At 47.0% G+C, this 25,322-nt stretch overlaps 1 protein-coding gene across 2 annotated transcripts in view; it reads left to right on the top strand.

Annotated features, from left to right (window-relative positions):
* Positions 1-957: 957 nt before the first annotated feature.
* The window catches only part of CCDC13 (coiled-coil domain containing 13), a 57,374-nt gene continuing 33,009 nt past the window's right edge, over positions 958-25,322 (top strand). The window contains exons 1-5 of one of the 2 annotated variants that reach the window (XM_032316972.1): positions 958-1,272; positions 14,433-14,659; positions 16,029-16,177; positions 20,200-20,342; positions 21,961-22,050. In XM_032316972.1, the coding sequence (XP_032172863.1) occupies positions 14,439-14,659; positions 16,029-16,177; positions 20,200-20,342; positions 21,961-22,050 (603 nt within the window). In that variant the 5' untranslated portion in view covers positions 958-1,272; positions 14,433-14,438. Of the gene's footprint in view, positions 1,294-14,432; positions 14,660-16,028; positions 16,178-20,199; positions 20,343-21,960; positions 22,051-25,322 lie in introns of both variants that reach the window. The other variant, XM_032316915.1, reaches the window with a different exon arrangement.

Here is a 25,322-nt window from a genome sequence, read left to right as displayed (position 1 = left end):
AAAAATCAATCCCTGAAAGTTAGATATTGTATATCTGCATAAAGTTTTTGAAATGACAACATTTTAGAAAAGGAAGATGAATGGTTACCAGGGTTTAGGGACTGGGAGGTGAGAGAGGGATGTGAATGTGGTTATAAACCTCGAAGAGAGGGATCCTTGTGGTGAATGAAGTGTCCTGACTGTGGTGGTGGGTACGAAAAACTACACACGTTGTAAAATTGAAGAGGACAAAATACATCACAAACGTGAATACAAATGAAACATGATTAAGATAGGAGTATCAGTGTCAGTATTCTGATTGGTATTGCAAAGTGTGATCTGGTGACACATCTTTCTGAATGTGTATGGTGTGAATGCCTTATGAGGAAAAAAGAAAGAAAAGCAATTATGAGATGTCTGGACATTTTCAAATTACAAAGGCCCGAATCAATACTTGGAAAACTTCCTTCGATTTCCTTTCATAGAAATTTGCCTCCCACTTCCACATAGCCATTAATATAGTAGTGACTTGACTTAGGTTGGGGAGTGCCTTAAAAAAACAAACATACAAGTGTTTTCCACGATGAAAATAAACCATATTCATTATTTTTTAAATCCCCCAAAATGCAAGAAGAAAAACAGCACTGTAATTCCACCACCTAAATATAATCATTTTAATATTTCTATATGCTCCTCACAGTCTTGTTTCTTTTTAAAAACTATTTAGCAATTACTATTTTGCGTCCTGCTTTTTTCACTTACCATCACAACACAATTTCCCCCATTTTTCAAAGACTGGGTGGAAACACAAAAAAAACTGTATATAAATGTTCCTATCAGCTTTATTCATAATATCCCCAAACTGGAAACAACCCAGAAGCCTTCCAATGGGTAAATGGTTAAACAAACTGGCATGTCCATACCATGGAATACGTTAAATTTCATGGTGGGATCATTTTTCAACTCCCTTACAGGACAACTGAATGTGCCTCTCTGCACAAAATGTTTAGCCGACGAAACTTTTAAAACATGTTCCAGAACTACGTAACTGGGCCAACGTTAAAGTTTCAGGCACAGGACTCCTATTTCAGCCTACCGCCCCTATTCCCACCCCTCCTCAACCTGGGCCACAAACGCCACCGTCACTTTTCCAGCTCCCACAGCCCCCTCGGCCTCCGTAGACACGTGGTGACGTCACGCTGGTCGTGACGTTGCTGGTTTCCCTGGTGACGGTTGCTGGGGCAGCGCGTGCCGCCGTGGGGAAGAGGAGACCGAGCTGCTCCGGCTTTGCAAGTGAGGAGCGGAGTGACGGCTGTAAGTGCTGGGAAGGGCGGAAGGTCCAAGGCTGAAGCCCGGGGAGCCAGCAGCTGCTGGGGTGGGGGTGGGGGGGGTGCTGGACCTGGGTGGGAGCGCACAAGCTCGCCCCGGCATCCTTCCCTGCCGCTGCCCGGTGCCCACTGCCTGCCTGGCGAGCGAGGTCTCTCCCCACTTCATTCTGTCAGTCTCCATGTACAGCTTCCTCGCCTCTCCAAACAGAGACTTAGATTCCGTGTGTTTACAGGATTAGTGAGGTGCAGAGAGGGATCTGCTGCCCAAAGTCACACAGTAGGCGCCATGGTCGGAACTCCGACCCAGGTCCGTCGGACCAGCACCCTCTTCTGGTTATCCTCTACAGAACCCTGCTGCGCCGTACTGAGAGGTGGAGCGGGAACTAAGCGACTTGTTGGTATCCACTTCCCTCGCATTCCCGATTCAGGGCCAGCCCCCACGGACCGAAACCCAGACGAGCGAGTCCCCTCAGAGCGGGACTCCCTCCGGGCGAACCAGACCTGTGCGCCCCACCCCAAACCCATCCCTACGTTGATGCGGGTCCTGACAGGCGACTAGTAGGTGCACAGGGGTCTCAATTGGGAATCTCTTGGGCTTCTCCTCTCAACCCCCAGAACCCCAGGCTGTTGCTCGGAATACTCTAGGAGAACATAATTAAAAGAGAGAGAAGGAAGAAGGAGGCTGGTGGAGGCAGAGCGGCTCGTGCCTGCGAGATGCCTCAGCCCTTCCTTCCTGGTGTCTGTTCCCAGTGCTCAACTGCCTCAGGGACCTTTGCTTTGCTACAGGAGTAGCCTAGTGGGTAGGTGCCATTCTCCCCATCCTTTGGCTCCAAATCTTTCCTGAGCCGAAAGTTCCTTCCATGCAGACTTAGCTTTAACTTAAAAAAAAAAATTAATAAATAGGCTTTATTTCTTAGAGAACTTTTAGATTTACAGAAATATTGAACAGAAAATACAGAGTTCCTATATACGCCTCTGTTTCCCCATTATTACCATCATGCACTGCTGTGATATATTGTTACTACCGCTAAAGCTATGTTGTTATTAACTTTAAAAGTCTATAGTTTATGTTAGGGGCTGTGGGAATGTGTGCGTTGTACAGTTCTGTGGGTCTTGCCAAATGCATAATATCAAGTATCCACCATTAAAGTATCTTACAGAAGAGTTCCGTTGTCCTAAAAACCCATTGTTCTCCACTGTTCATCCTTCCCTCCCCTCTCCCCCCCCCCCCAAACACTGGCAACCACTGATCTTTTTACTTCTCTGTAGTTTTGCCTTTTCCAGAATGCCATATAGTTGGAGTCACACAGAATGTAGCCTTTTCAGACTGGCTTCTTCACTTGGGAATATACATTTAACTTTCCTTCATGCTTTTTCATGGCTTGATAGCTCATTTCTTTTCATCACTAAACAATATTCCCTTGTATGGTTGTACCAATTTTTTTTTTATCTTTTCACATACAGAAGGATTATCTCAGTTGCTTCTCCTTTTAGGTAATTATGCATAAAGTTGCTATAAATATTCACTTACAGGTTTTTGTGTAGACATAACTTTTCAACACGTTTGGGTTAATATGATTGTTGGATCATTTGGTAAGAATATGGTTAGCTTTGCAAGAAGCTGCCATTCTGTATTCCAAAGTGGCTGTACCATTTTGCATTCCCACCAGCAATGAACAAAATTTCCTGTTGCTTCAAATCCTTGCCAACATTTGGTGTTGTCAGTATTTTGGATTTTAGCCATTCTAGTAGGTGTGTAGTAGTATCTCATTGTTGTTTTAATTAGCAAGTCCTAACTACATATGATGTTGAACATCTTTTCATATGCTTATTTGCCATCTTATATATCTTCTTTGGTGAGATGTGTATTCAGATCTTCTGCTCACTTTTTATTTGGGTTGTTTTCATATTGTTAAGTTTTAAGACTTCTTTTGCATATTTTGCATTCAGTCCTTTATCAGATATGTGTTCTGCAGTCAAAGTTTTCTTCCAGACTGTGGCTAGTCTTTTCATTCTCTTAACAGTGTCTTTTGAAGAGCAAAAGTTTTTAATTTTAATGAAGTCCAACTTAACCAGTTTTTTCTTTCATGGATCATGCTTTTGGTATTGCATCTTAAAACTCACTCCTAAACCCAAAGCCATCGAGATCTTTTCCCTATATTGTCTTCAAATAGTTTTACAGTTTTTCATTTTACATTTATATCTATGATCCATTTTGAGTTAATTTTGTGAAAGGTGTGAAGTCTGTGTCTAGATTCATTTTGTTGTATGTGATAGCCAGTTGTTCCAGCACCATTTGTCAAAAAGACTATTGAATTGCCTTTGCTTCTTTTCAAAGATCAGTAGACTCCTTTTGTGGGGATCTATTTCTGGGCTCTCTTAGTTACATTCCATTGATCTGTTTGTTTTTTCCCCGATACCACACTGTTTTAATTTCTGTAGCTTTATAGGAAGTCTTAAAGTTGGGCAGCATCAGTCCTCCAATTTCGTTCTTTTTCTTCAAAATTGTATTGACTATTCTAGGTCTTATGACTTTTCGTATAAACTTTAGAATCAGTTTGTTATTATCCACAAAGTAACTTGATGGGATTTTGATTGGGATTGTGTTGAAACTATAGATCAAGTTAGGAAGAACTGACAACTTTTTTTGTTTGTTTTGTTTATTTGGGGGAAGAAGTTACATCTTAACAGTAGTGAAGTCTTCCTGTCCATGATCATGGAATATTTATTTAGTTCTTCTTTGATTTCTTTCATCCGAGTTTTATAGTTTTCCTCATACAGATCTTTTACATATCTAGTTAGATGTATACTAAAGTATTTCCATTTTTATGTGACTGCAAATGGTGTTATGGTTCTAGTTGTTCTTTGCTGGCATATAGGAAAACAATTGACTGTTGTTTACTAAACTTGTGTCCTCAACCTTGCTATAGTTGCTTTTTATTTTTATTTTTTTTAAGATTTTATTTATTTATTTGACAGAGAGAGAGATCCTAAGTAGGCAGAGATGCAGGCAGAGGGGGAGGGGGAAAGTAGGCTCCCTGCTGTGCAGAGACCCTGATGTGGGGCTCGATGTGGGGCTCAATCCCAGGACCCAGAGATCATGACCTGAGCCAAAGGCAGAGGCTTAAACCACTGAGCCACACAGGCACCCCTATAGTTGCACTTTAGTTCCAGGATTTCTTTTTTTGTTCTTTTTGTTGATTCTTTGGGATTTTCTACATACACAGTCATGTCATCTGAGAACAAGAAAGTTTTATATTTTTTCTTTCCAGTCTTTTTCTCTCCCACTGCCAGAAGCAGGATTGGATTTTCCTCTGATTTTCACAGTGAGAATCTGGTAGGAAAATCTGGGGCTAAAAATCATTAAAGTATGAGGGCCCCCAAAGAACTAGACCCCTTGGAGTTTTAAAACTGCAAGCTAGTCCACACCTAGCCCCCAACAATTACTCAATTACAGGTTCGTGTGTCTACTGATATTGACTCTAGCTGTAGACTTCTGCTCCTAGTAAGCTGATTCTTTGTATTCACCTGACTCTCCAGTTTTCTGGGAGCAATTTGCCCTATGACCTCAACTGTCTAATGATTCTGAGCTCCACTGATTTCCAGTTGTTGATTTTTAGATTTTTTCTTATTGTGAGGATAGAAATGATAGCTTCTAAACTCTTTACATGTCAGAAGTTCTGTTCAGCTTTAACTTTTAAAACTCTCTGCACCTCCACTTCCACTCCTTAAGTCCAGAACAAGTAACAAGACCCTGGTTATGCCCGAGCACCACATGTAGAAGGCACAGTATTATTAAGATGGATTTTTAAATATAGTGCTTGTCTAAGCACTTGTTATCATTACTTATGAATAGCATGTTCACAGATACAGCTGGTTACCAAAGATGGTGGGACTAAGAAAAGCCTAATTCGTCATTTTTCCAGAAATACTGAGCACCTAAATGTGTGCTAAATTCTGTGCAGATCTGAAAGACAGCAATGAAGATGTGCCATGTCAGGTAGCTTATGTACTAGTTAAAGAACATAGATGATAAACAGGTAGAATGTTCTGTGTATCAGACTTTGAAAAACATGATGGAGAAAAATAAACATGGGTAGGGAAGAGGGAGTTCAGGGGCTGGAAGCAGGAGAAGGGAATACAGAACTAGGTAGGGTGGGCAAGGAAGGCTCCCTGAGAACATGCCCTTTGAGTAAATATCTAGCTACCTGTCTGGCAGTGGGAGAGGAAAAGTAACCATTACAGGTTGGAAAGGAAGAAATAAAATGATCCTGTTCCCAGACGACCTGATTGTCTGTGTAGAAATCCCCAAGAATCAATAACAACGAGTACCTTGGAAAGAACATTCCAGCAGAGGAACAGCCAGCAGAAGACTCTCTGAATTTGATGTGTCCTTGATAATGAAAGATGGGTTGGCAGAGGAACCAGATTACACAAGACCCTATTTTTATGCTGAGGTGGGCATAGTCTGACTTATGTATTAGCAGCGTCAGTGTTGAGAAGAGACCATGGGGTTGGGGGCAAGGGCAGATGTAAGGACAGAAATTAGGAGGCTATAGCAGGGATCAGGAGGTGGCAAGTGCTTGTGTTCTGGGTATATTCTGAATGTAGACCAAGAGAATTTGCTGATGGATTAGATGTGCAAGGGGAGTAGAGGCCTCTGGTCATTAGAGGCCTTGCCATTTTTCACTCTGCCACAGGGCCTCCACACATGCTGTCCCTCTGCCCCAAATGCTCTTCCTCTGCTTAGCTCTTACTCATACTTCAAGTCTCAGCTCACTTCCTTGGGGCTGCTCTCCTAAATTCTCCAGACTATGTCAGACTCCCTGATGGAGAGTCTCAACCCTATGTCTCTCCTTCAGAGCATCCCAGTGACCATTTTATGCTTTTTTTTAATGGGATCATTGGATCGATGTCCGTCTCCTCCTCCAAACTACAAGCTCCATATGAAGAGATCTATCCATAGCTCTCTGTGCAATGCCAGTACACATTTGCTGAGTGATCTTTCAACCACATTCTCCAGGACCAAATGAAATCAACTTGAATGTCTTCGGTGCTGTTTGCTCTAAGGCCAAAACAGCTGCTGGGCTTCCTTTATTCACTCGTGGCATGCATGTCAACTTAGCACCGCTGCGTACCCATGCTGGCTTATACTGCAGAGACAAGATTCAGAGATGAATATAACATTTTCCACCTTGAGAGTATGTGGAAGGTGACAGGAAGTCTTTCATTCTTTCATCTTGACTCCCCAAAATGCAAAGCACAGGCATATCGCTCCTGTTCTTAATGTATACCAACCACATGGTCATGAACTAGTCAGGAATCAGGTGGGGCTAAAGGGTGTTTTGAAAAATCTAGCTTTAGCATTATTGTTATTTGCTTTTATAAAATACGAGTTTTCCTTTCTGCTTCCTGGGAATCAGCATCCCCTACTGAGATCTGTGTTGTCTTTGGTCAAGGGTCTACCTTGATTTGTAATTAAGTTGTTTAGGAAGAGGTGGAAGAATGTGGTCTGGGGCCCATCTCAGGAGGTCCCTGGCATTCACCCTTCAGTGACCCCTAACTGCAGCCTCCTGACCTGATCAGCCCACCTGCCTCTTTTTTGCTCAGACTCACCCATCTGTCGCCGTATCTACCTAGTAGTATCTGCTCACTTCTATCTGTTCCTGGCTATCTCTTCTTCCTCCATTTTCCCCTTCCTTCTCTCTCAGCTCCTTCTCAGACCCCTCCTCACCTTCTTCCCACTGGATTTTGTCCGCCTCCCAATCTTGGGCTCCTGAGGCTCCAGCTCAGGCTGCCCTTCTGAGCCACACACCCACCCAGCATCTCCATGTGGAAAGCCTAGGGAGTCTCAAATTTAGCAGTGCCTGGCACCAGGCTTGCCTGCAGCTTGGAAAACTCTTTTTCCCAGGCCCACCATCTCCCCAGCCACTTAAACCCAAACCCTCTAGATTCCCCTCTCCTTCTAGGCTGCATCCTTGCTTCCCATCTCTTCTATTTGCCACCATTCCTGTTCCCCATTCTCCATCACCACAGCCATAGCCTTGTTTCAGGACCATGTTCCTTTCTGGAAACATCCTCCCAGCTAGGCCCCTTTGCCTCCAGCTTCACAAAATGCAAGTGTGATCCTGTCTGCATGCTCTGAACATCCCCAATATCCTCAGGATGAAGTTCAGTGTCCTTAGTTAGGTCAGATAAGGCCTTCTTTCCAGTCCCTCCCCAAACCTCTGGCCGTCCTGAGTCTTTCTCAGTTCCCCACACTCATCACATTCTCTCTGCAAATGCTCTTCTGACAAGACAGCCCTCTGTCCCCCATCCCCCAACTCTAGCACCCCCTTTTCCCCACCCTAACCCCGTTTCTTTAGTGCTCAGCTTCAGGCTGATGGGGGTGCTCTCTCCTGCAGGTCTCCCTAGCCCCTCAGACTGTTTACCTCCCCTCATTCTCAGGCCTACCTCATCGTTAGATTCACATGGGAAACTGTAAAAATAGATGTAAACACACACACACACACACAAACAAACAAAATAAAAAATAAGTGAAAATACACAGAGGCCCAGGCCACAGCCCAGGTCAACGAAATCCAAATCTCCACTGGTTGCCAGCAGAGCACAGAGCAGGTGCCAGCGGCCTGGGGGCTGATGTAGACCAGAGGGCCCTGTCTGTCTGCGGTGTTGTCTGTCTCCCACAGGCTTGACTGAGGTGAGGACACCCCATTTCATAGGAGGAGAAAGATAATAAGAGCTAAATTGTCAAAAAAAAAAAAAAAAGCTAAATTGTCAGGAGAGTTTCTGGGCCAGGAACTATTAACACTTGTCACGCATCCTCTCATTTACTCCATGAGTAAACAGCCACCCTGTGAAGTATATAACGACCATCCCCCCATTTTACAGATGGGAAAACTGAAGCACAGAGATTAATTTGCCCAGGTAACAGTATGCATCTAGGAAGTACCTATTCCCCAGTGACTTCAAGTGCACATCAGGAACAGAAGAAAAGGCTTTTCAAGTCACTCCTTGTTCATATATTCACTCAGTCATTTTTAAGTTTTTGTTAAAAACTCATAGCTGCCCCAATGTTACGTTAGTTTCAGGTGTATGATAGAGTGATTGGACAGGTCTATATGTTGTGCTGTGCTCACCACAATAAACATGGCCACCATCTGTCACCATACGATGCTATTACAGTATCATCAACTATATTCCCTGTGTTGTACCTTTCATTCCGTGACTTATTCATTCCATAACTGGAAGTCTGTACCTCCCACTCCCCTTCACCCATTTGGCCCATCTCCCACACCCTCCTCTCTGGCAACCACTTTTGTTTATTTTCTGTCATGCATTCATTTTTCCCCTTCATCCTTGAGCACCTGCTACATTCTTTCAATGACAATTCTATAAATAACTGAAAGCCCATTCTTGATGAGAGTCTGAGAGTTAAAAAAATAAGACCACTGCCCTTAGGGGTCCTCTTAGTAAAAGGAAGGAATAGAAACAAAATCATGATAATTATAATACATTGAAGTATGTTTAGTGATTAAGGGACACTCAGGGGATTCTAGGAGTCCACAGTGTGCCCCCAGGGGAATCCTAAAGGCTAAAGAGTAAAGGGGGAAAAGCCTGGGGAGGAAGGCATCCCAGGAAGGTAGAGAGGCTGAAGCAAGGCTCTGTGATGCCTCTAGGCTTGAGCATTAGGAGGAGTCACAAACGCAGACATCTGCTGGGGCTGATGGGAAGTGAAAGTGGTTGAATCCAGCAGGTTTAAGAGAAAGAACAGCATTTCCGAGCAGTGACACCAGGCGGCTGATGTGCCAGCTGCAGCATCTTGGGGTGGTCTGGATGGTGTTGAGTGGGAAGAGCATAGCCTGCCCAGAGGGCACTCCTTCTGCCCAGTCACTGCTATTCATGCTGGGCTATGGACCCAGCATGGTCAGACCTGTAAACTTTTTAAAAAGAAGCTGGAAATCTGGCTTTAATTGAAATCTGAAGATCTTTGAATATTGGCAACAAATTCAGTTAAATAAAAGGTAAATAAAAATGTGGGGTGGATGGCACCCTCGGGCCAGCCAGAGTACCCTCCATGAGTCCTGGCAAGGTCTTGGAGAGGTAGAAGCCATGTAGATCTGGTTTTAGAAAGGTCCTAAATGGCCATATGTGGTATAGATTAGAGGTACCGAGACAAGACCCGGAGCTAAGGTGGGAAGCAGGCAGCCAGAGAGATGGGGAGGCACTAGGAGGATGCTGGGGCGAGCAGGCTGGAGATAAGGTGCAGAAGAGGTGACCTTGTGAGGTGAAGGAGTAGCTGTGGAGGCTTCCCCAGTCATGTCATGGGGCTGAGGCACTGCGGGCCCAGCAGCCATGGGAGGCTTTCTGCTGATAGGTCACAAGCATCACTGTGAGAGACAGGAAGCATCTAGGTGTGGGGCAAGTGGGGAGGAAGGGAGTCTCCAAGAGAAATCACCAGGAAGGGAGAAAAAAAAATGTTTTTTTCTGCCAATGAATAGCTAACAAAGTATCTTCACACAAATACCCACACACACCCCACCCCTGCTTTGCATTCGCTCCTCCCAGCACATCTGTGGCCTCCCTGTCATCTCATGCTTCTTGAAGAAGAGATCTTAAGATCCAAAGAGGTCTAGAAACACTCTGGGCTCACACAGAGCCAAGTTCACTCTGAACCCTTGGTGCCGTCTCAGCTTGGGCCAGGCGACTGGTACAGCAGCCCAGACCAGCATGTCTGACACCCAGGCTGCACCCTGACCTGTGACTTCAGAATCACTGGGTGTGGGACCCAGGCACCAGGATCCTTAAAGCTTCCCAAGTGGTTCCAGTGTTCAGCAGGGGTGGGAACTGCTGCTTTATATGCTAGGCACAGCCTCCAAGTTGCTCTTGACCCAAAATGATTATTAATAGCTCTCCCTTTCACTCTTCAATGTGACCCAATTTGGAAAATGAAGTATATGATTGTTCCCTCTTACAATCTACGGAAATAGGGAATCACAGGATAAACTTATTTTTAAACTCTTGGGTTATATTTTCAAATAATAGACTCAGAAGGGTTTTCTTCCATCTCTGAACACTTTTTCAGGTGAAATTCTCCTAAATTGGGTTGGCAAGCTAAGGTCTCACAGTCCCAATCCAGCCTACTGCCTGTTTTTGCAATAAAGTTTTATCAGAACACAGCCACACCCACTCATTTCTGGCTTATCTAGTGCTACTTTCTGCTACAATGGCAGAACACAGTACTTACAACAAAAACCATGTGGCCCACAAAACCTAAAATGTTTACTCTCTGGCCCTTTACAGAAAAAGTCTGATTTGCCTGTTTGTAACATTGAGTCCAGTTGTTAAGTTACATTATATCTCTGGGTGTCCCGAAAGATGGGTCGGGAAATGGAATGACTAAGGTCAACCAAGCAGGCAATCAGCCATGCCTATGTGACTGACCCCCAATAAAAACCCTTTTGTTTGTTTTTCTGCTTATTTAATAAAGTATGAGTGGAGACTTATCTAGGGCTGTCACACATTCACCAGAGGTGTCCAGGGGTTCCTGTAGTTTGAGGGTCCCCAAGACTAGCCTCGGTTTCCATGATTTGATAGAAGCATTCTCAGAACTCAGAAAAGCTGTTATACAGTAAATTATGACAAAAAGGTGCAGATTAGAATCAGCAAAGGAGAAAGGCACATTGGGCAGAGTCCAGGAGACATGAAACACAAGGTTCCAGTTGTCCTCTCCCGGTGGAGTCTCAGGAACAGTGCTTGCTTCTCCCAACAACACGTATGGAGCATTGCCAGCCAGAACAGCTCACCCAAGCCTTGGGGTCCCGGGTTCTTACTGTGGGTCAGTCACATAGGCATGGCTGACTGCCTGCATGGCTGACCTTAGTCATTGAATTTCCCACTCCTGTAGAGGTCAAGCTGATACATGGCGTGGCCTAAGGCCCCCATCATAAAAATCACATTGTTAGCTAGCACAGACCATCTGCAGTGGCCCAAGTCACCCAGGTCAAGAAGGGCATTGTTGTCAGGAAGGATATACCAAAGACTTAGAGGTTAGCTTCTAGGAGCAGGTCAAGTGTCAAACCTTTCTTTGCAATGGGCTGGGTGTGGACATCCCAGAATGATGAATTAATTCTTTACTGCACAGCTCCTTTTATGAGCGAAGCTACCTGGTAAGGAATTCCAAGGTGGCACCAGTGCCTCTTTTACTGCAATAGGCTCAAGGTCAGACTGCAGGCCAAGTCCTCAGCACGTCCCAGCCACCCAGGCCGCGCTAACACAGCCCCATGCCTAGTCTCCACTCCAGACTCGTTCGATGGAACCTCCAGGGCTGGGGCCTGGACATCACTACTTACAGATCCTATCTCTAGAGATTCGATACTGAGACAGGTTTAAGAATCCCTTGGTATAGGCTCTGGGACCACCTCTATGGACAGGGTGGAGATAAGCCCAGTGGAGAGGTGTAGATGCTGGGAACATATTCTTCCTGCAGGGCCAGGAAGTGCTATTTATGCTGGGCCTGGGGAAACCAGCAAGGTTTAAGTTAGGGGAGGGGGAGATGTAGAGAGAGGAGGAAGGGGACACTAGAGAGGACAACAGGCTGGAAGGAGAGACAGAAGCTTAAGCCCCCAAAGCCTTTAATGCCACTGGACTTGGTTTTGCAGCTAATGGGCATCTAATAAGGCTCTTTGGTGCTGGGCATGTCAGGCTCAGAGCTGTGATTTAAAGAAAGCAGTCCCTTGGCCAATGCAGGCTAGACTCTAAATGAAGTGGGAAGAGGGAGAGGACAACCAGGGCAGGAGGGACCCCCTGAGCAGTCCTGGGAACAGAACCATCCATCATTAGTTCACCAAATACTCACTTCATACCTGCTACACACCAAGCCCCATTCTAGGCACTGAGGACCCAACAGTGAACATCACACAGTGCCTGCCATTGTTGGGCTGGCAGACAGCCCAACAACCAACAAACATATAGCATGTCAAGGGAAGCTAAGTACTATGGAGGAAGATACCAAAGGGTAAGGAGCATGGGAAGTGAGAGTAAGAAAGGTTTCTACAAGAGTAGAGTACAGAGACCTCTCTGATAATATAACATTTGAGAGAAGCTGAGGGGAGGTGGTGGGAGAACATTCCAGGGAGAGAGAACCACAAGTGCAAAGGCCCTGAGGTGGCTGTGAGCATGACAGTGAGAGTGCTATCAGTGGAGCTAGAAATATGGGGGCAGATGTAAAGACATTTATGGAGAACCCATAAGATTTATGAGTAATTGTATGGTGGGTAAATGGTGTGACTTAGGTTTGGCTTAAGGCAGGGGTGCTTAACACTTGTCTACACTTTAAAATCGGTTGTGGACCATTTAAAAAATTCCAGTGTCAGTGCTCTATTATTCTGTTTATCTGAAGTTCAAAAGTGACAAAACTACCCAGAATGTATAAGGAACTCTGACCACTCAATAATAAATAGACCATATATATATATATATATATATACATATATATATGCCCAGTTTTAAATAGAATGTGTATATATAGAATATATATTCATATGAATATATATTCATAGAATATATGGGAACTCTCATTCTATGAATATATATTCATATGAATATATATTCTATATATATATACACACACACACACACATCCCAAAAGAAGATATGCAAATGGCCAGTAAGCCCATGAGAAGATGCTCATATAATTTGACATCATGGAAATGCAAATTGAAGGCACACTGAGATATTACTACATACCCACTAGAATGACTAAAATTGAAACCAACCATACTAAATGCTGACAAGGCTGTGGAGCAATGGAAACTCTCATACACTGCTGGTGGGAATGAAAAATATTATAGTCACTCTAGCAAACAATTGAGCAGTTTCTTATAAAGCTAACATAACTTTACCATATAATCTGACATTTCTACTTCAATGTATTTACCCAAAGGAAATAAAAGAAATATGTTCACACAAAGACTTTCTTATATATGAATGTTCATAGCAGCTTTATTCATATTAGCTGACAATGGAAACAGTTTGGTGTCCAATAACAGGTGAGTGTGTGAACGAACTGTGATATATCTACACAGAGGGGTACTACACAACCATAAATAGGGATGAGCCAATGACACATATGCAACGACATGGATGAGTCTTTAGAAGATAGTACTAAGCACACACACACACACACACAGCAAAACAAAACACAGAACAAAACAAAAACCACAGACTACCTACCATATGATTCCAATTACATGAAATTCTAGAAAAGGCAAAACCATGAGTGACCAAAAGCAGATCAGAGTTTGCCTGGGGTTGGGACTGGCAGGGAGACTGACTGCAAAGGGGCACAAAGGTTCTTTTCTGGTGTGAAAGAAATGTTATTCAGCGATGGTGGTGGTGATTTACACAAGTATATGTATTTGTCAAGACTCAATTGCACACCTAAAATGGAATATTTTAGTAGCAATGAATTATACTTCAATAGAGCTAATTGAAAAGAAAACTCATCTTTAATGGCAGAGGTCAGAATAGTGGTTATCTGGGGGAGGGGGCACTCCTGACTGGAGAGGGCACAAGATAGCCTGCTGGGGGACAGGAAGTACCCGATACCCTGATCTGGGTGGCCACCATAAGGATGTATACTTATGTTAAGACTCGTTGAATGTAGACTCAGGATTTATGCACTTTACCCTGTGTAAACTATACTTAAAATTTAAAAAGTAATGGTGTCTGGACCTCACTCCTAGAAATTGGAATTTAATTGGTCCAAGAATGTTGTGCCCAAGCTTTGCTATATTTTAGGGGCCCCTAAGAGAGCCGAAAATCCAGCCAGAGCTGAGAGCCACCATTTTTAGAGACAGGAAGGAGCACAGTGTTGAGTCTCAGGGCTGGGGCATAGTCTGACGCCATCCCTGGTCTGGTGGCACATTCAGGGCTGGGGAGGATGCTCAGCTCAGCTTTGGCTTTCAGGGGATTTGAGGTGAGGGTGGGTCTTCTGAGCTTCTATATGGACACACACAAGGCTGAGCAGGGTCCTCCAGACTTGGAGACTGTAGACAGAGAGGTGTGCTGAGTACTGTCATGAAATGTGTACTTAGGGGGGTTTGCTGCTTTTCCTACTCCTAGGGCTAGATGGCAGCAGATGAAGGCACACAGGACACCTTACGCCTCCAGTTCAAGGCCATGCAGGAGATGCAGCACAAAAGGTTACAAAAGCAGATGGAGAAACAGAAGGAAAAGGAATTGAGCCTCGAAATCAAAGTCGATGACCAAAAAGAGTCCTTCAAGATCTCCGATGGCCTCAACCTTCTCCAAGCTGGGGAGCAAAACTCAAAAAACAGCTTTGAGCAGAGGTAAATCCAAGTTTGAACTCTCCCAGGAACACGGGAGGGAGAGGGAGAGAGGGGGTAAACTGATCACAGACCACTGGACTGATCATGTTGATTAGATGTATGTTTCTAAGTTGAGCCACAGATGTCTGATAGATCTGTGCTCCTGTGGATATAATTTGGTATGAACTGTGTTTAAAAATCATTTAAAGTCAAATGGAAAATTGGAAGCTCATCATGGTGTAGTTTATTCACTTGAATTTTCTTATTCAGTCTCTCTTTCATGAAAATCGTGTTTGGGTTTCTGAGGAGCTGGTTGGCTAACTGTCATGGTTCATAAAAGATCATTGCTCCAAACTCTCATCTGGGATCGCTCTCCTATGCCAATTCCCTCTCCTGACACATAACAATCCATAAACATAAAAAAGCTCTTGCATAAAAAAAGCTCTGCATAAAAAAGCTCTTGATTCATTCCTTGGTTCTTTGCAGTGAAAAGGTTGAAAGGAGTCCAGAATCTTTTCATTTTGCTCTAAATTCAGCAATATCACAGATGCATATTGATTTATTCTTTGTATTAGAAACAGAAGGCTATGTTGATACAAGATTCTCTGCAAGTTAAAAAAAAAGAAAGAAAGAAAAGAAAAAGAAACCATAATAGTTGTTGAGTTGTCTCTTTGCTTCTGGTTTGGCCCAGCATCTCTCTTCTCCGTTTTCAGATTCTACCTTTTATGATTTCTCAATTTTCAAAATATTATGCTAAAAAATGCTAATTGGGAAAAACATACAGGTTGTTCATTAATTGAAAAAGTTCCTATGGCTATTAGCTCTAAGTTAACTCCAGACCTACTTCCCAATGATCTTTCCCCAAATCAGAGAAGCTGGAATTGGTGCAGACTTGAGCCAATAACAACACTAATGATAACACCAGGGGCCCCTGGGCAGCACAGTCAGTTAAACATCCAACTTTTGATTTCAGCTCAGGTCTTGCTTTAGGGGTCATGAGGCCATGAGTTCAAGCCCTGCATTGGGTTCCATGCTGGATATGGAGCCTACTTTATTTTATTTTATTTTATTTCATTTTATTTTATTTTATTTATTTTTTAAAAGATTTTATTTATTTATTAGACAGAGACACACACACCGAGAGAGGGAACACAAGCAGGGGCAGAGGGAGAGGGAGAAGCAGGCTCACCGCTGAGCAGAGCCCGATGTAGGGCTCAATCCCAGAACCCTGAGCAGAAGGCAGAGGTTCAACTCCACTGAGCCACGCAGGCCCCCATCGTACAGGCCTGTTCTTACCGCCACCTAGTGTCCGGCCGGATACAGCACACCTGCGCGGCAGAGCCCTGACTCCCGCCCATTGCTCCCAGTTAATTCTGCCTTTCCCTTGTAGGATGCTTGAAGATGAGTTTGCACACCTTCGAGAGCAGCTCAGGGAGACGGTGGATGAAAATGGGCGATTGTACAAGCTGCTGAAGGAAAGGGACTTTGAAATCAAACATCTCAAAAAGAAAATAGAAGAGGACAGATTTGCCTTCACAGGTAGCCACAGCATGGCTGTGAAAATCCACCCCCCCACCCCAGAAGTCCCCGTAGCAGGCTCAGCTGCCACCGTGGAGCACCCCTGGGCAGGGCAAACAGCAGGTGGCAGAGGGCAGGTGCTCGAGAGAGAGTGCGGAGGGCCAGCTGCGGTCAGGCTTGTCCAGATGAGGGCGGGAAATGAAGCAGCGAGCGGAGGAAGAGAGCAGGCTGCGGGGGCCAGTGTGCCAGGAAATGGGAGTGCGAGAACCGCGGGGACAGTCAGCAGGCTTTCGGGCAGTGCTGATGGCCCATCTAGGACTCACAACAGGTGCTCTCCATAGGTGCTCGCTGCATGTCAGTGGCCTAGCGGGGTCCATTCTGAGCCACCCAGGGGCCCCTGGAGTTGGTGGAGACTTAAGCAATCACAAAAGCATTGTGTTTGACTCAGACATTGTATTTGGATGTGAAAAAACCCCAGTGGAAGTAGGCATTTTCCCCACAGCATGTGCTGCCCCAGAAAAGTGGATGGGACAGGGAAGGTAGCTGTTCTGAGGGGATTTCCTAGGACCCTGGAGGGTCTAGAGTGGGGCTTGCCTTCAGGTGGGGCTGGACTTTGGCTCTGTTGGTAGGGACGTTGGCCTGTGGTCCTGGAGTTGACCTTAGCTCTGTGGGTGTGGGCTGGACATTGGCTCTGTGGTTATAAGCTAGACCTTGGCCCTGCAGATCTGGTGGGGACCTTGGCCCTAACTGTCCTCTATTCCATCTATACCCATTGAGCAATTCCCAGGTAGCTGACTAAACCAGAAAGTTGGTATAACCAATCACAGATAACAACGGGCCTCTGCTACCATCTGCCAGGGCGTCCCTCCCTGCCTTCAAGAGCCAGTCTCTTTAAGTGTGGGTGCAAAGCACCAGTACTGAATGAAAAAGCAAAGGGAGTTTGGTATCCTAAAGGCCCTGGGTAGCCTATTGTGTCTCCCTCCATTCTTTGGGCCTCTTCTGTCTAAAACAAAAACCACACTGAGGAGAAGGAGTTGTGAGACATAGAAACACACCCAGCCTGGCTCAAGCTCAGATGTGAAGGGGCAACTTGCCCTTGGACAGAGCTCTAGAGAAGCTCATAAGCTGTAGGGGGGAAGTTCAAGATGCTTCCTTACCCTGGGAGACTGGGGATCTGGGGGCCCTTCCCTCTTGCCCAGACTGTCCCATGCTCTCTCTTTGTTGCTTCTGCCCACTTGCCCACGGCCTCCTCTGATTCCCAGCCCTAACACTTCCTCAAGACCGCTTGAATCCAGTCCTTGCTGTGCAGTTCCCATTTCTGATTTCCAACATCAAGTCTGGAAGAGAAAAGTCTGATGGGCCTGGCGCATGTTTTTAGACCAGGCCACAAGGGATGGGCTGCTGACAGCTGACGGACTGGTTTTCTTTTAGCTGGATCTTTGGTGATTGCTTTAATTCTCTTTTTTTAAAAAAACTCTATTTCTTTGTATGAATTTTTAGTGATTGCTCAGGTAAGCACAAGATATGTATGTTTTCACAGTCTACTTAGAATTAGTATTTTGCCACTTCAAGCAGAATGAAGAAACGACCACCCTATCGATCCCTTTGCCCTTCCCTGTAAGAATGCAGCTTTGTACATATTGTATCTCTATATATTGAAAATCCCAACAAACAGTGTTATAATATTTGCTCTTAACCATTACACATAAAAAGCTTAAGGAGACACAAATAGCCTATTATATTTACCCATATATTTAGCATTTTTATGCTTGTCCATTCATTGCTGTCCCCTTACCATGCAGTTGAAGCTTCAAGAGTGGGGTTTAGGAAAACCAAAAAAAAAAAATTTTTTTTTTCTTATTTTCTCTGAGTCCCCCTTCCTGCCCTTTAGACTAGAAAGGGCCTAGTAGGAACACCTGGGTGGCTCAGTCAGTTTAGCATCTCCCTTTGGCCCAGGGCCTGATCTCAGGGTCCTGGATCAAGTCCCCACATAAGGCTTCCTGCTCAGCAGGGAGTCTGCTTCTCCTTCTCCCTCTGCCTGTCTCCCCAGCTTGTACACTCTCTCTCTTTCTCTCTGAAATAAGTAAAAATATTTTTTAAAAAAATGGACTAGAGAGGGCCTCTCTTGGACCTCTTCATGACTTCTAGTTCCGGGATTTTTGAGTCCTGGAAGGAAAACATAACCCAGAAAGCTCACTGCTGGGCCACGTGTACTTCTAGGTCTGGCTGCCATCCGCATGTTTTAAACCCTTTCTCTTGAAGTGTCCCGGGCCTCTTCAGCAGATGGGAGATGGCCAAGGGCAGCCACTCCTAGTTGCCCTACTCGGTGCCGGGCCCAGGCCATCAGCAGCAAGCCTGGGCTGAGTCGCCTTGAAAGCCATCCAGCATGCTTGTTTACCTTCCACCAGTTGTCACTCTCAGGCTGTTCTGAGGCTTGTGACAGTCATATTAAAAAGCAGGCTTAGAAAGGTGCCTCTGCCAGTTACCCATTGCTAGAGCATAAGCAGCGTTCAGAGAACTTGCAGACCATCTGATCAGACCTGCCGTTGCCCAGCTGGGCTGGGGCTCTCAGGCTGTCGAGTCAGTCAGTAGCCAGGCTGGGCAAGCTCCCGTTGCCCTCCATCGGCACAGCACCACATTTTTCAACTTCCCACATTCCCATCCTTCTGGCTACCTCTTCCCCAGCCTCCTGCCCTTGTCCACTGTGTTCCGGCTACTCTGCGCTGCCTGATGGTCCTCAGATACTCCAAACATATTCCTGCCTCTGGACCTTTGCACTCGCTGTGTCCTCTACTTAGAATACTTTTCCTAGTTGAGAACACTCTTCTTTATGTCTTGACCCCTCTCTTCATTATTCATCCAGGTCTCTGTTCACATGGATCTCCTCGGACACGCCTTTCCTGACCACTCCATCTAAAATAGCATCACCCGGGACACCTGGGTGGCTCAGTGGGCTAAACCGCTGCCTTCGGCTCAGGTCATGGTCCAAGGGTCCTGGGATCGAGTCCCGCATCGGGCTCCTTGCTCAACGGGGAGCCTGCTTCTTTCTCTGCCTCTGCCTGCCTCTCTGCCTGCTTGTGTGTACTCCCTTGCTCTCTCTCTCTCTCTCTGGCAAATAAATAAAAAATCTTTAAAAAAAAAAAATAGCATCACCCCTCCCTCTCACCCTCTTGCCCGGCTTCCCTTTATTTCATAGCCCATGGTTCTCCTGGACATTGGAATATATATTTATTTGTTTTTTATTATCTTTCTCCCCAGCTAGAATGTAAACTCCATAAGTCTTTTTTATTCACCATTAAATCCCTAGTACAGAGAGTGCCCAATACTTGATGAAACCCAAAAAATATTTACAAATGGATGCGTGCGTTTGTACTGGCAAGGTGTCACCACAAAACTGTGTGCAAGAAACCAGCACGTAATGTCAGCAGCATTCAGCAAGAAGCATGGATTGAGCTCAAACATCTGGGGTTAATTGGGGCTCAGCAGATCTAGGCCAGGCCTGGCTAGGGCGGTTCAGCTTTGTTCCACGTGTCTCTTCTTCTTCCTGGGACCAGTCAGCTGGTCTGGTTGTGTTCTTGTGGACACAGTACAAGCAAAAAGAGGGGGAATTAACTACCCAAGTCCTGTTCAAGCCTCTACCTGTGCCTTATCTGCTAACAACCCATTGGCCAAACAATTCATCGGCTGAGCCAGAGTCAGGCAGGCATAGAATGGTCGAGGGGGTATACCCTATTGGCTGGAGGGCACGGCAGAGTCATAGAGCCTATGGTGTGGATATGTAACCCTGTCGTTGAGGAGAACATGAAGAATTGGGGCAATAAACTTACATCCCATAGAAGTAAAATGTATACTTTTCTGAGCAGTTGCATTTCTACTCGTTGAAGTTGGGTTTCAGGGTTCCCAGGTACATGGTCACTCGCCTGAGCCTCTGCCCTTCCATGAGTGTTCTAGTTTTTAAAACCCCGGGGCCACTGGTAGTGTGCCATGAGTTCGATGTGTAGGCCTGTGTGTTTCACTGACCTCTCTGTTTTCCTTTATTGTAGGAACAGCCGGTGTGGCCGGGGATGCGATTGCCACCAAGATTGTGGAGCTGTCCAAAAAGAACCGGGTGCTGACAGCAGAGTCGGAGGGGGCAAAAACCAGAGTGAAGCAGCTGGGCAATCGTGTCCGGGAGCTGGAGCAGGAAGTGAGGGGCCTTGGTCATTTTCTTGCCTCCAGAGGGGACTCCCAGGACCCTGGTCTACTCCTCCAGAGAGGGAGCCACATGTAGATGCTTTGGGTCCTTCTGAAGGGCTGGTGGGTCAGTGTTTACAAAGAGTTCCTCAGTCTTTGTCTTGTCCTGAGAGGGGAGGGAAGTGTGTCTAGAGGCAAGGGGGACACAGGGCACAGGGAGGCAGCCATCAGGGTGGTTAGGACTCAGGTCTGGAGCTTGACCACCTGGGTGTGAATCTCAGTTTCATCACTAACCTGCTTTGTGACTTCCAGTAGGTTATAAACGCACTGTGCCTCAGCTTCCTCCATCTGACACATAGCAGTACTAACAGTACTAACTTTAAGGTTTTTCTGACCATTAGGAGATGTAACAGTGTAAAACGTTTCAACCTGTGCCTGGCAGGTAACAAGCACTAGGTAAACATTTGTACCTAAATTAACAGGGATCCTTGAGAGTATGCAGCACTCCAGCAGCTGGTCTCACTTTTGCCCATCTTCCTCTTTCTGCTGCCTCCTCCCCTCCCACTGCTAATCACAGACCCCCCTCCAGTCTTGCAAGGACACAGCCCAAGCAGTTCATGGTACCTTTGGAGCTGGGATGGAATCCATGTGCTAGAGAAAACCTATGTAGCTCCCTTATATGGCTTATATTAAATACTAATTAACTTAACAATAATATGACTATATTATATTAGGGGGCTTTCTTGAGTCACACAGCACGCAGTGGTGCCTCATTGTGACCCAAAGTCTGTGATCCTCCACAGTCCCCCTTAGTTGTTATATGCTGCCACTGAATTAGAACTTCGTTATTCTGTAACAAATGGTCTGAGAACCACCTCGAGCTCTGTGCCAGGCCCTGTGAGGGGAGCAGAATAGGCATGGGCCTTGCCCTCCTCAGAGGCAGACCCAGCATCGAGGGCCCCTTAGAGGAGGGATGCACACAGTGGGTCCCTGGAGGGAGGGGAGGGGCCACACCGGCAAACGTGTGGGATGTCCCCTCTGGCCCCGGTGCAGAGGGCTCAGCAGGCGCCAAGGCCCTGAGTGGAGACGAAGGTCTGAGAGGAAACCCAGGTGGCCAAGAGTAGAGGAAGAGGAGGTCAGAGGGGTGGGAGGGCAGGCCACCCCCAGCCTTGTTAGATGTGGTCTGGTCTTTGGGTGAACAACCGGGAAAGCTTTAAAGGGGCTGTTTGAAGCTCTGGGCTTGGCTCGAGGCCCTGAGCCAGTGGGGCAGTTTCTTAGCATCTCTGACCCTGTCTTCCTGTCTACCACATGAAGTCCATTATCCCTTTACACTTGTGCCTCCCAGATTATGGACGGAGCTCCAGGATACAGACCACGGCTGCAGTATTAAGTGTGAAGCTGTTAGTGAATTCTAGTATATGACTGGGGAGTGGGCAAGAGGATCCATTAAACCCTCTCCCATTGCAGAGCTGTTGGTAGGGTGAGTTCTTCCGTGAATGGTCCTAAAGTGAGCTGAAAAGTGAACCAGTGAGATCCAGTAACCACACACCCGGCGGTGACATGGAGCACTGCACTCAGGCCTCACAGTTGCCAAACAGAATCAAATATTAAGTGCAAGGTTTGTTTTGCAGCTGCAGGCAGCCCTGGCCAAACTACCAGCCACAGCAGCCACCGATGGGGGAGCCAAGGCGTCGAGGGCTCAGATGGGCGACAGAGCCTTGGTATGAATTCTCTTCTATGCTGGGGAGTCTGTGAGGCAGTGATGGGCCTGGGCCTCCTGTCTTCTGTGGGAGTGTAGGCATCTCCGTCTGGGGTCCACCCCACTGAGCCAATGCCCACCAGTGAAAAGCATCCTCAGCATGGCCATCAGGGAACAGTAACCAAGTCTGTGGCCTGAGGACAGGAATGTCCGCAGTGGAGGCTAGTGAAAGTCTAACTGATTCAGTCCCCAGAGAGGGAGAATAGGAAGGGCCCGAGGACCCTGGAAACCTAAAATTTCAAGACCAGCAGGGAAGGCCTGGTCCAAATGGCCTCCCACTCTCAGCTGTTTCCTTTGTAGCATCCTCACTGGGGAGACATCCAGCCGCTTACTTACCCCAGGACAGGGAGCACACTACTGCCCAACTGAGCCCTGTTGGGGATGAGGGGGCCTTTCATATTCTGAGAAGACTTCTCTTTTTGGAGCTCCAAATCTACAAAGTTGGGAATGGTGGCTTGTTCCCCAGATTCCATTCTACTCAGCCAGTGAGTAGGGCCTGGAACCCAGGCAATGGGAATTGCGGCTCCATGAAAGGAAGGCAGTGTCACTATAGGCTCCAGGAAGGGGCGTGGAGCCCATGCCAGATAATAAGGAACCTCCGAGTCTTTAGAACAACCCAGAAGGCCTCCCAGTGGTGGTCTTGGGGATATAGGATACAAGGAGCCAAACCTTAGGACTCCCTGTTCAGTGCTCCTTTTCCAGCTCCACCTCCCTTTGCCTACAACTCTGGATTAAGCCACCGCTTGCCTCTCTTGGGGAGAATTCAGCTTTCAGTCTATAGTGATAGGCCCCCAGAGTTCCCATGGGGGCAATTTAAGGGGGTGAAGGCTAGTCTTGGGTAACTCTGTGTCATTGCTGGGGAGGTGATAGAGGGGCTCTGCCCTTGACAGGGGCTGTTCTGTAGAGCTTTTCCTGGTTACAGGGAACATTGCTAAGCGGCTCCCAGTTTATCCAAAACATTGAGTGTTGCCATGTCCCTGATGAGGCCGCCATTGACGGAAGGATGCTTGTTCAGTCACTTGTTGGGCATGATAGGTTTTTCTGAGCCCTGTGACACAGGGAATCCAAGACAGGGCCTCTTCCATAGGGGAGCCCAGGAAGGGAGATGAGTAGCCATACCAAAGGGAGGCGGGGACAGGGCCTCCGAAAGAGCCCCAGGGCCTCAGCGTTCACAGAGGGAGCTCACCCTCCCTGGGAGGCTGCCAGGAGGTGGGCTGGAGAAAGGGGTCCTGGTGTGGGCCTTGCTGCAGAAGGGGGACGGTGGGGGAGGGACCTTCAGCAGGAGCGGTACAGGCCAAGGCTGAGAGGCCGGGGAGCACTTAGTATCCCTATTCTGTTTGCTAGCTGGGTGTTGGCTGGACAGTGTTCTGCTGCAGCCCTGGGCCCACAAGGGGAAAGGGGAATGTAAGCCACACAAGGCTAGGGTGGGGTCACCCACGGAGGGCGGCCTTGACTGACCGGCAGCTGGAGCTGGAACTCTCAGCTTTGCTCAGTGGCCGCGGGAAGCCTGACAGGCTTCTGACAGAAGAGGAGGTGACGGGCAGCAAGCCTCCGTTCAGCCGTACCCTGTGTTTTCCAGGGCACCTTCTGGTCAGAGAACCAAAGCAGCGTGCACCCTCACTTCCTCGTTCAGGGTAGCCCAAACCTGAACCACACTTCAGAGGTCTATGCGGGGGCCAAAGCGCATTCCAGAGTGGAGCTGAATGGCCTGTCTCCACATGGCGTGGTGGGCGCAGGGCTCCCCGAGGCTGAGCTGTGAGAGCACTGGCATCATCTGTTCCCCCAGCACTGCGTTGCAGTTACTCCCTCACAGAAAATAGCCCAGGGAAGGGGAGGATTAGGCCCCACTCAAGGTCCCCCACAAAGCCTGTGGAATTTTACTCTGAGCTGAGGCAGCTCTGAGATGGCAGTGATGTGGGGTTGGCCCAGCTGTCCAGGAGGGGAGGATGGGGCTTGGCAGAGCAGAGGGGAGAAGGCTGCCACGCACGTGGGCCCAACCCTCCCTAGGACACTGACTAGCCACTTTGCCAGCTACCCCAGGCCAGGCCAGGCCCCCAGCGTTGCCCTCTGACAGAATCTGTTTTAGATAGCATACTTCATGTGCCTTCTGTCCCAACACTCACAGGTCTCCTGGGCCCTGGGGTTAATATACCCCTATTTTACAGATGACGAGACCAGGCTCAGAGAGGGGAGTCATGGCCTACGTTCTAGATCTGTCCGCAATGCGTGCTCTCCCTGTGCTCTGAGCAGGATCACGGTCATCACATGGGACGCTCACAAACACAGTTCCTGCACCATGGCCTGTCAGGACCAGCGGGCCTAGTGGTACCAAAGGCCCGTTAGGCAGGCAGCAGCGGGGACAGGCATCCAACAGCAGGGAGCAGGAATGGCAAGCAGCAGTCAGATACGGGGGCAGGGTGGGGGAGGGCACACACACACACACACCTTATTTTTATTTTTTATTTATTTTTAAGATTTCATTTATTTATGTGACACAGAGAGAGATCACAAGTAGGCAGAGAGGCAGGAAGAGACAGAGAGGGGTAAGCAGGCTCTCCGCCAAGCAGAGAGCCCAATGCGGGGCTCAATCCTAGGACCCTGAGATCATGACCTGAGCCGAAGGCAGAGGCTTTAACCCACTGAGCCACCCAGGTGCCCCTATTTTTAAAGATACATTTGTGTTTTATGTAAGTTGCCAGTTTATATTCTGTTCACACTGGGTATGCTGTTGAGCCTTGTGGTGGTGCTGTGAAGAAACAGGACAGAGAAGGATTCTTGTACCTATTCCATAAGTGAGGAAACCAGATAAAACTTCTCGGACTATGTGTCTGGTTCCCGTTTCCTTTCCTGGTGATTTTCACCTGGGTTGTCCACAACCTCTGGGGACCAGGGAACTTCCCAGACCCAATATCTGCAGATCTGCCTTCCACACCAGGGTCCCTGGGAAGATTCTGTGTGTGCCTAGTGAGGAAAACTTAGTAAGTCGCTGCAGCACCTACCTGGCTTCCCAGAAGTTCAGCCTACCTGGTCTGTCGGGGCAGGACCAGATGGTCTTGGCATCATTGCCTGATGGGCTGCTCCACCCACGCATGATGCTGGGTGCCAGAAACAGCTTCAAGGGAGACAATCAGCTAGGGCAGGGGAAGGACCGGGCCCCTTCTAACCCAACTCATGTCATCCCCAACTGGCTGTGTGCCCCAGGGCAAGTTACTCCCCATCCCTGGGCCTTATTTT

The sequence above is a fragment of the Mustela erminea genome, chromosome 1 (assembly GCF_009829155.1).
Source record: "Mustela erminea isolate mMusErm1 chromosome 1, mMusErm1.Pri, whole genome shotgun sequence".
Lineage (NCBI taxonomy): Eukaryota > Metazoa > Chordata > Mammalia > Carnivora > Mustelidae > Mustela > Mustela erminea.
This window is presented reverse-complemented; position numbering and strand designations above follow the sequence as displayed.